This window comes from Myxine glutinosa, chromosome 4 (genome assembly GCF_964187855.1).
Source record: "Myxine glutinosa chromosome 4, kmMyxGlut1.1, whole genome shotgun sequence".
Classification (NCBI taxonomy): domain Eukaryota; kingdom Metazoa; phylum Chordata; class Myxini; order Myxiniformes; family Myxinidae; genus Myxine; species Myxine glutinosa.
In genome coordinates, this window is record NC_136264.1 from 158,022,927 (window position 1) to 158,039,026 (window position 16,100).

At 43.6% G+C, this 16,100-nt stretch overlaps 1 protein-coding gene across 6 annotated transcripts in view; it reads right to left on the reverse strand.

Moving 5' to 3' along the window:
• The window catches only part of LOC137412486 (PH and SEC7 domain-containing protein 3), a 196,756-nt gene that overhangs the window by 45,523 nt on the left and 135,133 nt on the right, over nt 1–16,100 (reverse strand). For all 6 annotated transcript variants that reach the window (XM_078776658.1, XM_068097791.2, XM_068097793.2 and 3 more), the window contains 5 exons: nt 11,978–12,160; nt 10,828–10,908; nt 10,430–10,542; nt 6,004–6,062; nt 4,891–4,980 (listed from right to left, as the gene is read on the reverse strand). In XM_078776658.1, the coding sequence (XP_078632784.1) occupies nt 4,891–4,980; nt 6,004–6,062; nt 10,430–10,542; nt 10,828–10,908; nt 11,978–12,160 (526 nt within the window). The remainder of the gene's footprint in view (nt 1–4,890; nt 4,981–6,003; nt 6,063–10,429; nt 10,543–10,827; nt 10,909–11,977; nt 12,161–16,100) is intronic.

Genomic DNA, 16,100 nt, shown 5'->3' on the forward strand with positions numbered 1-16,100 from the left:
AAATTTGTGCAGCCTCTTTCTAATGGTGGACTCGTGCACTTTGACATCAACAGTGGCAAGAGCTACCTGTAGGTCCCGTGATGAGATTCTGGGGTTCTTAGAAACTTCTTTCAGCATCTTGCCGTCTGTTCTCGGGCTGAACTTGCTGGGGCGGCCTGGCCTGAACAAGTTGGTAGTTGTTTGGAATCTTCTCCACTTGTAGATGATCTTCCGGACAGTCGAATGATTGATTTCAAATTGTTTGGAGATCTTTTTAAATCCCTTCCCAGACTCGTAGGCATCTATAACCACCTTTCTGAAGGCCTCAGAGAGCTCTTTTGATCTAGGCATGGTGACGCCGCACACTTCAACAACAAAGAGCAAACCAAACGAAATGTCTGAGGTTTAAATAAGACAGGGTCCTCCAAGATCCTCTCTAACGATGTTCTTATCATTTGCACCTAAGCTGGTGCACCTGATTCTAATTTTAGGTATTTGAAGTAGTGATAAATGTAGGGGTGTACTTACTTTTTCCACATGCGAAATTTGCATTTATGTTTATTTAAATTATACAATGGACTACAAAATGTAAATGTTTCATGATATTTGTTATATTATATCACCTTTATCTATCAATATTGTTGAAATGAAGATCAAATAGCTGTATGTTAAAATATGTTGAAAAGGTCAAAACTTTACATGGGGTGTACTTATTTTTTCACGTGACTGTACACTGCATGAGCAAAAGCATGCAGACACCCCTTCTAATCAATGGATTCGGCTATTTCAGCCACACCCATTGCTGACGAGTATATATAATCAGGCACACAGCCATGCAATCTCCATCGACAAACATTGGCAGTAGAATGGGCTGTACTGAAGAGCTCAGTGACTTTCAACGTGGCACCGTCATGGGATGCCTTCTTTCCAACAAGTCAGTTCGTCAAATTTCTACCCTGCTGGAGTTGCCCTGGTCAACTGTAAGTGCTGTTATTGTGAAGTGAAAAAGTCTGGGAGCAACAGTAGCTCAGCCGCGAAGTGGTCGGCCACACAAGCTCACAGAATGGGACCGCTGAGTGCTGAAGCTCCTCGCGCATAAAAATTGTCTGTCCTCGGATGCAACACTCACTATCGACTTCGAAACTGCCTCTGGAAGCAACGTCAGCACAACAACTGTTCGTCGGGGGCTTGGAGTCGGGAGCTTGGAGCATGGAATGGTTTTCCATGGCCGAGCAGCCGCACACAAGCTTAAAGTAACCATGCGCAATGCCAAGCGTCGGCTGGAGTGGTGTAAAGCTCGCCACCATTGGACTCTGGAGCAGTGGAAACGCGTTCTCTGTTGTGATGAATCACGCTTCTACATCTGGCAATCCGACGGACGAATCTGGGCTTGGCGGATGCCAGGAGAACGCTACCTGCCCGAATGCATAGTGCCAACTGGAAAGTTTGGTGCAGGAGGAATTATGGTCTGGGGCTGTTTGTCATTGTTCGGGCTCGGCTCCTTAGTTCCAGTGAAGGGAAATCTTAATGCTACAGCATACAATGACATTCTAGACGATTGTGTGCTTCCAACTTTGTGGCAACAGTTTGGGGAAGGCCCTTTCTTGTTTCAGCATGACGATGGCTGCATGCACAAAATGAGGTCCATACAGAAATGGTTTGTCGAGTATGTTCGGTCTCCCCAGTTTAGGTCAGCATGAGTATTGGAACAAATGACTGACAGGTGTTTCTTGTTGCTCAGGTGTTTCTTGTTGCATTGATTGTTCACACATAAAATAGCTGTGGATGTCTCCTCTTGGTTTTTAGCCTTTGTTTTTGCCTTGGGAGTCAGTAAGCATACACCAACATGAAGACCAGAGAACTGGCTATGAAAGAAAAGCAAGCCATTTGGAAGCTGAAAGAACAGAAGAATTCAATTAGAACCACAGCACAAATATTGGGCAAAGCAAATACAACAATTTGGAACATCTTGAAAAATAAAGAAACCACTCGATGGCCAGCCCGGCCAAGGAAGACAACTGCAGTTGATGACCAAAAAAAATATCAGAACTGTGAAGAAAAACCCTAAAACTGCCAGTGACATCACTAATAATATCCAGAGTGCAGGGGTAAAAGTATCACAATCTATTGTTTGCAGAAGACTTCAACAGTAGAATTACAAAGGCTACACCACAAGATGCAAACCTCGAATCAGCACCAAAAATAGAAAGGCCAGATGAGAATTTGCCAAGAAGTACAGAGGTGAGCCAGTGATTTCTGGAACAAAGTTTTATGGACAGGAGAGACCAAGATAAACTTTCACCAAAGCGATGGAAAGGCGAAATTGTGGAGAAAGGAAGGAACAGCATTTGATCCAAAGCATATGACATCATCTGTGAAGCATGGTGGAGGGTGGAAGGTTTTCCACCAAAAAGGTGGAAGGTTTCAGACTGGCCAAGTCAATCTCCTCATTTAAATCTGCATCAGCATCATAAATCTGCATCATCTGCAAAAAAAAATAAAAAATTGGGGAGGGGGAAAATGGAGGGGGAGGGGGAAAAGGGAGGGGGAGGGGGAAAAGGGGGGAGAAGGGGAGGGGGTAGGGTGGAGGGGGAAGGGAGGGGAGGACGGAGGGGGAAGGGGGAGGGAAGGGGAGGGAAGGGGAGGGCCAGTCAACAATGACGTTGCAGTTCTCATGGTCGGAGAGCAGCACAACAATCGCGACATCGTCCTGCATCTTCGCAACAGCACGAAGTGGATTTTGGAGACTCACCGATCCTGTGACGCCCTCCAGTACCGGCGTTGCCGGGTGGGGGAAGGGAGACCCGTACATTCCCAACCCGTACATTCGCCCTCTCGACTCAAGCTCACTCGGACAAAAGCCTCGCACAAATTACACCGTGAAGACCCAATGGCCATGTCTATGCCACAAATCAAGTACGTGAGCGAGTCGGGCGCACTGAATTGAAAATATATAGAACGCTCATACTCCGTGAAAAGTGAAGCCGCCGTGTCGCCATCTTGGTTAGCACGACTCGACCAACTCGCTTCGCGGATCTCGTTTGTTTTGAACGTGTGAATTACGTGCGAATGCGTAACTGTGAGTTTATGGCGGCAAGGAACATCACGTGATCGCTCTGAGCGAATCAGCGCGCTGCTCTGCCATCTGCTCAGATTCCGTGTGTAATATTCCTCGCTGAAATGCGCTGAGGTAAATATGAATAAAAAATATGGATCTCGTAAAGATGAAAGAAAAAAAAACCTATGTGGTGTGAATGGCAATGTTCCTCGCTGAAATGTGAAAAAAAGCAAATGCCACAAATCAAGTACGTGAGCGAGTCGGGCGCATTGAATTGAAAATATATAGAACGCTCATACTCCGTGAAAAGTGAAGCCGCCGTGTCGCCATCTTGATTAGCACGACTCGACCAACTCGCTTCGCGGATCTCGTTTGTTTTGAACATGTGAATTACGTGCGAACGCGTAACTGTGAGTTTATGGCGTCAAGGAACATCACGTGATCGCTCTGAGCGAATCAGCGCGCTGCTCTGCCACCTGCTCAGATTCCGTGTGTAATATTCCTCGCTGAAATGCGCTGAGGTAAATATGAATAAAAAATATGGATCTCGTAAAGATGGAAGAAAAAAAAAACTATGTGGTGTGAATGGCAATGTTCCTCGCTGAAATGTGAAAAAACGCAATCGCTTTTCGCTCTGAAATACGTGCGAACGCGTAACTGAGTTTATGGCAGCAAGGAACATCACGTGATCGCTCTGAGCGAATCAGCGCGCTGCTCTGCCACCGCCTCAGATTCCGTGCATAATATTCCTCGCTGAAATGCGCTGAGGTAAAAATATGGTAAAAAAATATTATGAAATAATTTTTTTTAGGTCGGCCATGTTCTTCCCAGGCTCAATGGCCATGTCTATGCCAAATATCAAGCACGTGAGCCTCTCCGTTCGGTTCGAAGGTACCGTAAAAACTGCTGAACCGATCGCAAAGATATTTTGGGTGGGTAATCCTGGGACCCCTGGGAGTAAATTAGGCTATTTAGTTTTCCCAATTTCAGCTTTGGTCTCCAGCATTCTCAGGTTTGGACTCCCGCATAACATTCGCGTTCGCATAACGTTCATTGTGACGATGTTCGCATTGTGACGATGTTGTGACGATGTATGTGTTCACGGTAGTGTTTGACGTGACGGTGTGAACATAATTTCGTAATGTTTTTCGTTTCGTAATCCTTTAATGAACGTTTAATGTTTAATGAACGTTTAATGTCCTTCGATGTCCGGGGCCGCACGCACGCTACACTGGACGGGCCAGCGTGTACCTTGCCCTTCGCCGTCAGGCTTGGGTAAACCGCTGAGCCCCATCCGTGATGGGGACTGGGGCTTGAGACAGTGTCCCACGAACGAGGAATTCCCAGTAAGCGCGAGTCATCAGCTCGCGTTGATCAAGTCCCTGCCCTTTGTACACACCGCCTGTCGCTACAACCGATCGGACGGTTTGATGAGATCCTCGGATCAGCCCCTGCACGGGCCGGTCTCGGCTCGTGCTGGTGCACCGAAAAGATGAGCGAACTTGACTGTCTAGAGGAAGTAAAAGTCGTAACAAGGTTTCCGTCGGTGAACCTGCGGAAGGATCATTATCGGGACAACATGAGAGCGAGCGAGACGCGAGATGTATGTGGTACGTGATCGACCATGTACTGTTTAGCCATGTACTGTTTAGATTTTGATGATTTGCATGTGATATGATTCAACGGATGTTTATATGAATCGTTTAAAATAAAAAAAGCCTTCAATTTCTGATATTTTACCTTTTCATTCAGGCTTCCCAATTGAAGCCCCGCCCATAGGGCGGGTACTGTTACTTGTATATATAAATGTGTTATTACTGGAAAGTGAAAGAAAAGGACCAATTCCACCACACCGTCAACATTTCCTTTGAGAAGTTTCCACCATTATTCATCCCAGCCAGGTTGTCGATAAACATCTGTTTGCTCATTTTCTTTCTAATGTTCTGTTGGAAAAGAGGAAAGAAACAAATGAAGAGTATGAGCTATGACCTCAAATTACCAATAAACAGAAAGACAAAAACTGAGGAACAGATCATTTGACAAAGCATTTTAATATAAATACTGATAATAAAAAAAAACACACAGCTAAATTCAAATGCAGCATGCATGCAATTTTTATGGAGAAATATTCTGGGAATAAATATGGCAAAGGGAAAAGCAAAATGAATGTGTTAAACTGCTATAGCACAAGTTTAATGTTGATGGAGACTTAGCACATATCCATATCAACAGGCACATTATATACAAGGTTTACAATTACAGGAAAACTAGCACGGCACTCGGTAGAGCCCATACCTCCACCAGGCTGAACAGTTTATGTTTTGTATCCCACTGATATGCCAGATCTGTATCTGAATCTGAATCAAAATCGAATCGACTTGTTCTTGTCACCTACCCAACCTGTGCACCAAATTTCATCTGAATCCTTCAACAACTTTTTGAAATTTCGTGTTATATATCGTTTTTGGCCATATCACTGAATGGTGAAGAATCACTTGCGATTTTAAAAATTCTCATATCCGGATCCGGATCTTCACCAAAATCGAATCACTTCGTCCTTGTCCCACACCCAACCAGTGCACCAAATTTCATCTGAATCCTTCTATAACTATTTTAAATATCGTGTTATATATCGTTTTTGGCCGTATCACTCAATGGCGAAGAATGACAAAAAAAAAAATTGTATCCGGATCTTCACCAAAATCCAATCAATTCGTCCATGTCACACCCAACCTGAAAACCAAATGTCGTCCGAATCCGTCCACAACTTTTTGAGATATCCTGCACACAGACAGACAGACAAACGGACAACAGATAGGGGTGAAAACATAATCTCCATCCACCTTCGGTCGCGGAGGTAAAAAGCTGAAGACAGGGCTTGGAAGATGGCAGCTTAATGAAAGGACAATTCAATGAAAGGCCATAGCAGGTTTAAATTGTCAAGGTGGTGGTTGAGAGAAACTTACAGGACCATGCAGGTCAGTGTTGAGAAGCATAACAGAACAGGTCAGTGTGTGCACACCATCTGCAATTAAAACAGCCTTAATATAAAACCCCATCACACACAAAACACTTGCATTGCACATGAAAATAAATTGCGAAAACAAGCAAAACAGTGGATTTTCAAATCATTAGAAATATTCACTTGTAACCAGTTACTAAAAAATTGAATGGCATGCAAAGAAGGCCATTTGTTCCTTCAGTCCTGTGCTATATCTGTAAACCATTTACATCATCATTTTATCTTCTTGGTACGAATCCTATTCTCACCAGCAACTTCATATCCACATTTGCCTTTATCATCAACGCATCAAATCACTATAAACAAGGAAGAGCACAGTCACACAATCGTGACTGCCAGAGCACAAGCCAGAGCACAGTCACACAATCACCCATTATTTTTGTCCCCCGTCGCACCGCGGAGCGAAAGGGGGACTATGGTTTTCCCCTCCGTCCGTGTGTCCGTCCATGCGTGCGTGCGTACGTGCGTGCGTGCGTAAGCGAAGGACCGAATTCTAATTTGGTGTGTGGGTGCAACTCACGTCAAAATCCAAGATGGCCGCCACCATGTATGTCTGACGCCATGTATGTCTGAACCTTGTGAGCGGAATATCTTGAAAAATAAGCGAAGTACCAACTTCTAATCTGGTGTGTGGGTGTACCTAGGCATAAGTAAGAACGCTATTGAAAATTGGGTCGCCACATTAAAATCCAAGATGGCCGCCACCATATATATGTCTGAAACTTGTGAGCGAAATATCTTGAAAAATAAACGAACTACTAACTTCTAATCTGGTGTGTGGGTGTATCTACGCATAAGGAAGAAAGCTATTGAAAATTGGGTCGCCACGTCAAAATCCAAGATGGCCGCCTTGCGTCTTCCACTTTGTCAACTCACATCACTTCACCGACGGGGGACCTAGGCGTAACGCTTCTTTTGGATACCATAGCATTCACAACCTAAATGTATATGAGACAGCAAACTTTATGCCCACATCAAAATGACCGTGAGCCTCGAGATGCGGCACCCACCAGCACAACACCGTAAAACAAGGCACTATTGGTCAGCACGGCACCGGGATGGGAGTTTTTATATTTGATTCCATGTCGGAGATAATCGATGAGCAGACAGCTCAAAGGTGAACAAAGTTGGTTAAACTGTCATTGCTTCACCGGCAATATCCCACCTTCCATTGAGATATCCCAGTCAAGTACTAAATTGACTCAACTCTGCTTTGCTCCTAATATTTGATCGGATCGCGTGCATTTTAATTACATCAAATAAGGTTGTGTCATTGTGATGCGTTTGAAGGTCATCCCAAAAGGTTGTCATCCTGCTTGTAACATTTTTGGCAAAATTGCTGGAGGTGATTGCACAATTACATGTATGCCATCTCAATATTTACCGACATGTCTTGTAAATATCAACTTTCTCAGACTATTTGCTTTGTTTCAGGAATTAATACAACTGCAATTAGTACCAAGGACATGGTCATGGTAAATAGAGTAATCCATACCACCAAATCCTGTTAGATTAATGGTTATCCAGATGTAAAATGGCTGGCAGGAAGGCCTAGACTCCTTGAGGTAAGCACTCACGTCTAAGCTGTCGAGCCTGGGTTTGAATCCCGACCAAGCTGTAAACTGTCATCTCTGTGTTTCCCAGGCAGGGTGATTCATCAATGTGTCCCCTGGATGGACCTGAAACTGGGCCTCCCATCTGCCGGCATTAGTTGGTGGATGTTAAAGATCCCAAGGTGTCCTTTGTGAAGAGTAGGTGAGCTATCACCACTCACCAGCATCCTGAACAAATTCCAAGTTACTGCCCCAACTTCCTATGTTGGAGTGGTGACCCATCCTGGATTGTAACACTCGGTAAGAAATTGCTTCAGCAGAACTGACGCTCTGTATCACAAGGTATATGATTTATGATTAGAAAATGGAAATGAAGCATCAAATCTAATAAGACCTTTTTGAAATTCCTCCTCACACTTGTGCTCACGTGAGAAATGTTTAATGATGGTTGTCATCATTTCTGGAAGGAAAAAGCAGATTTGCATGACAGACCATGTACACAGAGGCCTTCTACTGGGCAACACGAGAACATTGGTGTTGGTATTAATAAAATATGGCTTCAAGAACGGTGTATCACAATTTAAGAATTGTGAAAGAATTGAGAACACCCACGTGAACACTGCATTGCATTGACAGAGGATCTGAGCAAAAAAAAAAAAAAATGGCGAGGGGAAAAACAGGTGCCTCGCCTCATGAAGGAGCAGACTCTGAACTCACTCTCTCTCTCTGTGTTAACAACATCTTTGGCATTTTCACCGAGAAGGCAACACTTTATTTATTGGGTCGGATGTATAATTGTTGGATATGAATCCCTGAGCACTAACTCCGAGCTGAACTGAAGTGTCATTCAAACGAATAGAAAAGGCCAACTTCTCCTCCACGTGCCCAAAAATGCCGAATTCCAACAATGTGGCATCAAAGTGATTCCAATTACAGTTTGCGACCACACAGGAATGTTTGCTAAATCTGGCACTTCCACAGAGTGCAATAGTGAATGGAGACTTTGACCATATATATGGTTTTTGTGTGATCGTCCAAAATTTCCAGGATGCAAAAAGGCATGTAGCTATTCTGAACTTGACAATGCTGACCCAGGGAGTTTTGCCTCACCCACAATATTCACCAGACTTGAGTCGAACAGACTTCCATTTCATCTCCAAAATGAAAAACATGATATGGGTAAGATATTTTGCATCAGGCATTTCTTTTGATTTTTTTTGGATACAAAATCTCAGCTCAAGGAACAGCAAAGTGGCAGAGGGTAAAATGCGCAACGTACTAACAGTGGGATCCCAGTTGGAGACAATAAGCATGGGAATGAATGAGCAGGAAAAGTGAGAGAGAGGACTGAAGGAAACATCGTAACCTGCAAGTTAGAGGAGTTGGGCTAGTTAGGGTTAACAGGGTAGAAAACATCAGGGGTCGGGATGGGGGATGATATGAGATTGTGATGCACTGCCTGCTAGAAGCCTTGTGGATTTGAAGAGGTTTCAGAACAGGCACAGATCCATTAAGTATAAAGTTGAGAAAGGGGGTCAGTGGGGGTAGAAAACAAATCAGTTGAGGGCTGGTGAGTATGGAATGTGGGGCGTAAATAGTAAATACTCGTACAATGAGATGCTTAAATGCCTATTTCAAAGCAATTGCACGCAAAATCTCATATCACATATTTAGAGTGAAGAAGAAACATGTCACCAAAGACCAATTTCATGAAAGTGTCGACACTCGTTTAAATATATATTGAGCCTTTTATTACCTCCGCCACTGAAGGTGGACCCCTGCATGTCTCTCTGTCTGTCTGTGAGCAGGATATCTCAAAAAGTTATACGTGTTTTCAGACGAAATTTGGTGGACAGGTTGAGTGTGTGACAAGGATGAATTGATTCGACTTTGGTGAATATCTGGAGCTGGATCCAGATACAAGAACTTTTAAAAGTTTTAAGTGATTCTTCACCATTGAGAGACAGCGCCAAAAGCGACATATATCATGATATTTCAAAAAGTTTTGGACGGATTATGACAAATCTTGGTGCATGAGTTGGGTAGATGATGAGAGCAAGCCAATTCGATTTTGGTTAAGCCCGTATCTGGCCAGATCTGGCAAACATCACAGATGTTTAATGGTGACACGTGGAGACACGAAGCGAGCCTTTACAGTTTACACCATGAACTGGGGGCCAAGTATCTCATCTGGTATCATTTGATGCTCTGGAATCTCAGGCATTGTGGAATCGTTATTTTCTCACCAAAATCCTGAGGCACATGACCTGATGTTTGCAAATAATCTGGCAGTCAGGTTCACCTGTCATCTTTGTTTTGCATCATTCACGTGTTTGCAAAGCATAAACTACCTGACCCTGTTAACTCATGGTCGTCCACCATTTCTCCCCACCGCCCCACCTTCTCTCCCTCCCCCCCCCCCCCCCCAAAAACTACAGATAAGTTCACTACAATGGTCACTGCTGATAAATGCTTCTATGAAACAACTGAAGAACAACTATGAAGTAAACAGTGATGACACGTGGTCACAACAAGAGGGCAAATCAGCAGCAATGGAAAAATGTGAACAACATAAAAGGAAAATTGTATGTACTCATCCAAGATGATACATCCATTAGGTTGCCTTCTGTGGATCTCAACGCAAAGCTACTGTGATAAAGATGGGAATTTTAGGATTACCTTGTGCTTGCAAACCCAACAAAAGATTGCGTGAACAAGTAAGGTTTTGAGGGTAGCGAGTATGTTCTCAATAAAAGACGTGGGGGAGGAAAGGGAGGAGGTAAATGATGTTGTGGTCGGAACAGGTGCAACACTTGCCTTCCTCTAGGCCACTGTTAGGATTGCTATGGCAGTACCATCTTGAAAACTGAGCCAAGATGCGTTCGCGCTCCTGAGTCTCTCCCACCAACACCAAGGCCTTTAAAAACATCCTGCCAAACCGGAGGACACAATGCAATCGGAGTTATGGAAACACATTTGGTTTAAAAAAAACAACCCAGCAGCTGGTCATGCCATTAAGTGTTTTACCCCAGGAAATAACAGATTGTAGGGAAACGTGAGATTGGAAATCCAAAAACCTAAACTTCAGGGGAAAATACTAGGCCCCAGGGTTGTTCCTTATTGGAAGGACATGGGAGGAGGTAAATGAGAGCACATTTAGTTCTTTGCTATAAGCCAATCTTTTAGGTACCGTGTGCAAAAGCAGGTTATGCTACCTCAGTGCCTGATCAAGGCTCAGTCCCACGAAGTCAAAAAGCATCAAGTATTCTTCACATACCACCCTGCTGAACTCATTACTGTGGACAAGGGGAAAGAAAGAATTTATACATGTATATTAAAGACCAATGCAAATAATTAAATATCTCAAAAAATAATAATAGACAATGACATGCATGTCACTCATGCCTTCTGTAAAAGCAATTAAGTAGTAATAATAATAATTACATTGATCAGTGTCTTCCTGAACCACACTACGATCCACTTACAACGTATTACTCAACTAAGAGCCTGGTGTTGGCTTAATGGTTAAGGTGGCTGGCTTAAGATCCCAGGGTGTTGAGTTCAAGCACCTATCGTGCCATTGAATCAACACCAGGTGGGTTGATTCAGCCTGTCATCCTTCCGATGTCAGCAAAATGGTATGCTGCATCACCGGTATGGGGGCACTGCATCGGCAGCACAGCTATTCCCCCAGGAAATGATGCAGCCAAGCAGCCACAGGCTGCATACAAATAAATAACTACTCAACTAAGAAGGCCTGCAAAGAGTCAAAAGTAGTGGAAAGAAATCCTTATTTTCTACTAAATCAAGACTCATGGAAGAGAGACGTTACAGAGGGGAAAAGGGGAACACGCCAACAGTGGGAAAGCAAGCAAGGGAATGAAAGAAGAAAAGAGGAAGGCGAGGAAACAGAGACGGACCCAAAATGACTCCTAAAAGAGCACGCATCCCGGACAAGGGTCCGCACACAAGCCCAGCACAAAAGCACGGACGAGGGAACTCGAACAGATCCGCAAGTACATCAGGTGATCAAACGAAAGCCAGCAAATAACAAAAACTGCAAAACAAGACGATTTGGGAATAGACATCCTCAGCTGTCGACGACTTCTCAGAGCAGAGAATATGGCCCTACGTTTGAAAACAAGATAATATATGGATTTTACATCTTTTTAACCTTTGTTTTTAATGAGCTCCCAAACTTATGTGAGGTAACAGTTCGACAGTACACCCGAACAGGTTCAAACCCCAAACATTAAGCTGACTTTGAGATAAATACCACATTGTAGACATGAGTAACCGATACAATATTTCAGTGTTGGGAGGTTCAGCGTTAAAGAGAGAATCAAATGCATTAAAAACCATTACTTTCGGTACAGGTGCTGAGCAATGTCTGATCGCTTAAAGCCATCCAGGTAGTAAAGCCTGTTGGCCATCTGACGAGCAGCATCTTGGTCGGGGTGACTTCCATTAGCAGAAACGCCAGCAGTGGTTGAGGACCCAGTTGGGTCAGTGGTGCTCATTACCACACAAGGGGCTGAAGGGCCATTGCTGATGGGTGAAGGTGGGGGAGGAGAAGAGGTAGCCATTACAAGGTTGGGAAATGCAGTAAGTAATCAGGATTGAAGGCATAATTCACTGGAAAGCATCTCAAAATGCAAAACCCCTCCACGTCCGTCTTGTAATCGAACTAAACTTGACAAAAACAACTGCTTAAAATAAAAAAGGAAATATTATAAACCTGTGCGGAGAGTGATGCTAAACGGTGCTACATAAAACCAAACCGGTTATGGGGTGCAGAAACAATGACAATTAAAGCAAAACGACACGACTACCTTCACAGCTACCATTATTCCACATTGATAGGGGCCAGGCTGGTGGAACATTTTGGCCCAAGCCTTTCATGGTGCTCGACTGAGGATGGCAGAAATGTGATGCAGGTTCAGGGTGCTGGTGATAACTCACCCACGCTTCGCAAAACATGGTGGGATCCAAAAAGCCCATCAACTATCTCTAGCAGACAGGACACCCAGCTTATTTTTTTAGATTCATACACAAGATAGAGGCTCATGGAAGAGTGAGCTTAATGGCCACTTGAGGGACGGCACGCACTGCGATGCAACCAACACCCCACCTACAAAGCACCAATCCAACAGTTTATACCTGGGCACCAATCTAACAGTTTATAACTGGGTACCAATCTAACAGTTTATAACTGGTTACCAATCTGACAGTTTATACCTGGGCACCAATCTGACAGTTTATAACTGGGTACCAATCTAACAGTTTATAACTGGGTACCAATCTAACACTTTATACCCAGGTACCAATCCGACAGTTTATACCCGGGTACCAATCCGACAGTTTATAACTTAACTGGGTACCAATCTAACAGTTTATACCTGGGCACCAATCCAACAGTTTATACCTGGGCACCAATCCAACAGTTTATACCCGGGTACCAATCTAACAGTTTATACCCGGGCACCAATCGAACAGTTTATACCTGGGCACCAATCTAACAGTTTATAACCGGGTACCAATCTAACAGTTTATACCCGGGTACCAATCTGACAGTTTATACCCGGGCACCAATCTAACAGTTTATACCTGGGCACCAATCTAACAGTTTATAACCGGGTACCAATCTAACAGTTTATACCAGGGTACCAATCTAACAGTTTATAACTGGGTACCAATCCGACAATTTATAACCGGGTACCAATCCGACAGTTTATAAATGGGTACCAATCTAACAGTTTATACCCGGGTACCAATCTAACAGTTTATAACTGGGTACCAATCTGACAGTTTATACCCGGGCACCAATCTAACAGTTTATACCTGGGCACCAATCTAACAGTTTATAACCGGGTACCAATCTAACAGTTTATACCAGGGTACCAATCTAACAGTTTATAACTGGGTACCAATCTAACAGTTTATAACTGGGTACCAATCTGACAGTTTATACCCGGGCACCAATCTAACAGTTTATACCTGGGCACCAATCTAACAGTTTATAACTGGGTACCAATCTAAGTTTATAACTGGGTACCAATCTAACAGTTTATAACTGGGTACCAATCCGACAGTTTATAAATGGGTACCAATCTAACAGTTTATAACTGGGTACCAATCTAACCGTTTATAACTGGGTACCAATCTAACAGTTTATAACTGGGTACCAATCCGACAGTTTATAACTGGGTACCAATCTAACAGTTTATACCTGGGCACCAATCCAACAGTTTATACCCGGGTACCAATCTAACAGTTTATACCTGGGCACCAATCTAACAGTTTATACCTGGGCACCAATCTAACAGTTTATACCCGTGTACCAATCTAACAGTTTATACCTGGGCACCAATCTAACAGTTTATAACCGGGTACCAATCTAACAGTTTATAACCGGGTACCAATCTAACAGTTTATACCCGGGTACCAATCCGACAGTTTATAACTGGGTCCCAATCCGACAGTTTATACCTGGGTACCAATCCGACAGTTTATAACCGGGTACCAATCTAACAGTTTATACCCGGGTACCAATCCGACAATTTATAACTGGGTACCAATCCGACAGTTTATAACTGGGTACCAATCCGACAGTTTATAACTGGGCACCAATCCGACAGTTTATACCAAGGTACCAATCCAACAGTTTATACCCGGGCACCAAACTAACAGTTTATACCTGGGTACCAATCCGACAGTTTATACCCGGGTACCAATCCGACAGTTTATAACTGGGTACCAATCTAATAGTTTATACCTGGGTACCAATCCAACAGTTTATAACTGGGTACCAATCTAACAGTTTATAACTGGGTACCAATCTAACAGTTTATACCCGGGTACCAATCCAACAGTTTATAACTGGGTACCAATCCGACAGTTTATAACTGGGCACCAATCCGACAGTTTATACCAAGGTACCAATCCAACAGTTTATACCCGGGCACCAAACTAACAGTTTATACCTGGGTACCAATCCGACAGTTTATACCCGGGTACCAATCCGACAGTTTATAACTGGGTACCAATCTAATAGTTTATACCTGGGTACCAATCCAACAGTTTATAACTGGGTACCAATCTAACAGTTTATAAGTGGGTACCAATCTAACAGTTTATACCCGGGTACCAATCCAACAGTTTATAACTGGGTACCAATCCGACAGTTTATAACTGGGCACCAATCCGACAGTTTATACCAAGGTACCAATCCAACAGTTTATACCCGGGCACCAAACTAACAGTTTATACCTGGGTACCAATCCGACAGTTTATACCCGGGTACCAATCCGACAGTTTATACCTGGGTACCAATCCAACAGTTTATAACTGGGTACCAATCTAACAGTTTATAACTGGGTACCAATCTAACAGTTTATACCCGGGTACCAATCCAACAGTTTATAACTGGGTACCAATCTAACAGTTTATACCCGGGTACCAATCCGACAGTTTATAACTGGGTACCAATCTGACAGTTTATACCTGGGTACCAATCCAACAGTTTATAACTGGGTACCAATCCGACAGTTTATAACCGCGTACCAATCCGACAGTTTATAACCGGGTACCAATCCGACAGTTTATAACCGGGTACCAATCCGACAGTTTATAACCGGGTACCAATCCGACAGTTTACACCCGGGTACCAATCCAACAGTTTATACCCGGGTACCAATCAGACAGTTTACACCCGGGTACCAATCCGACAGTTTATAACTGGGCACCAATCCGACAGTTTATAACTGGGCACCAATCTGACAGTTTATAACCGGGTACCAATCCGACAGTTTATAACTGGGTACCAATCCGACAGTTTATAACTGGGCACCAATCCGACAGTTTATAACCGGGTACCAATCCGACAGTTTATAACTGGGTACCAATCCGACAGTTTATAACTGGGTACCAATCCGACAGTTTATAACTGGGCACCAATCTGACAGTTTATAACCGGGTACCAATCCGACAGTTTATAACTGGGCACCAATCTGACAGTTTATAACCGGGTACCAATCCGACAGCTTATAACTGGGCACCAATCCGACAGTTTATAACTGGGCACCAATCCGACAGTTTATAACCGGGTACCAATCCGACAGTTTATAACTGGGTACCAATCCGACAGTTTATAACCGGGTACCAATCCGACAGTTTATAACCGGGTACCAATCCGACAGTTTATACCCGGGTACCAATCAGACAGTTTACACCCGGGTACCAATCCAACAGTTTATACTTTGGCACGAATCCAACAGTTTATAACTGGGCACCAATCCGACTATATATATGGCCAGCAAGCCAACAGTTTATACCTGAGCACCAATCCAAGTTTATACCCGGCACCAATCTGACAGTTTATACCCGGGTACCAATCAGACAGTTTATACCCGGGTACCAATCCAACAGTTTATACTTTGGCACGAATCCAACAGTTTATACCTGAGCACCAATTTGACAGTTTATACCC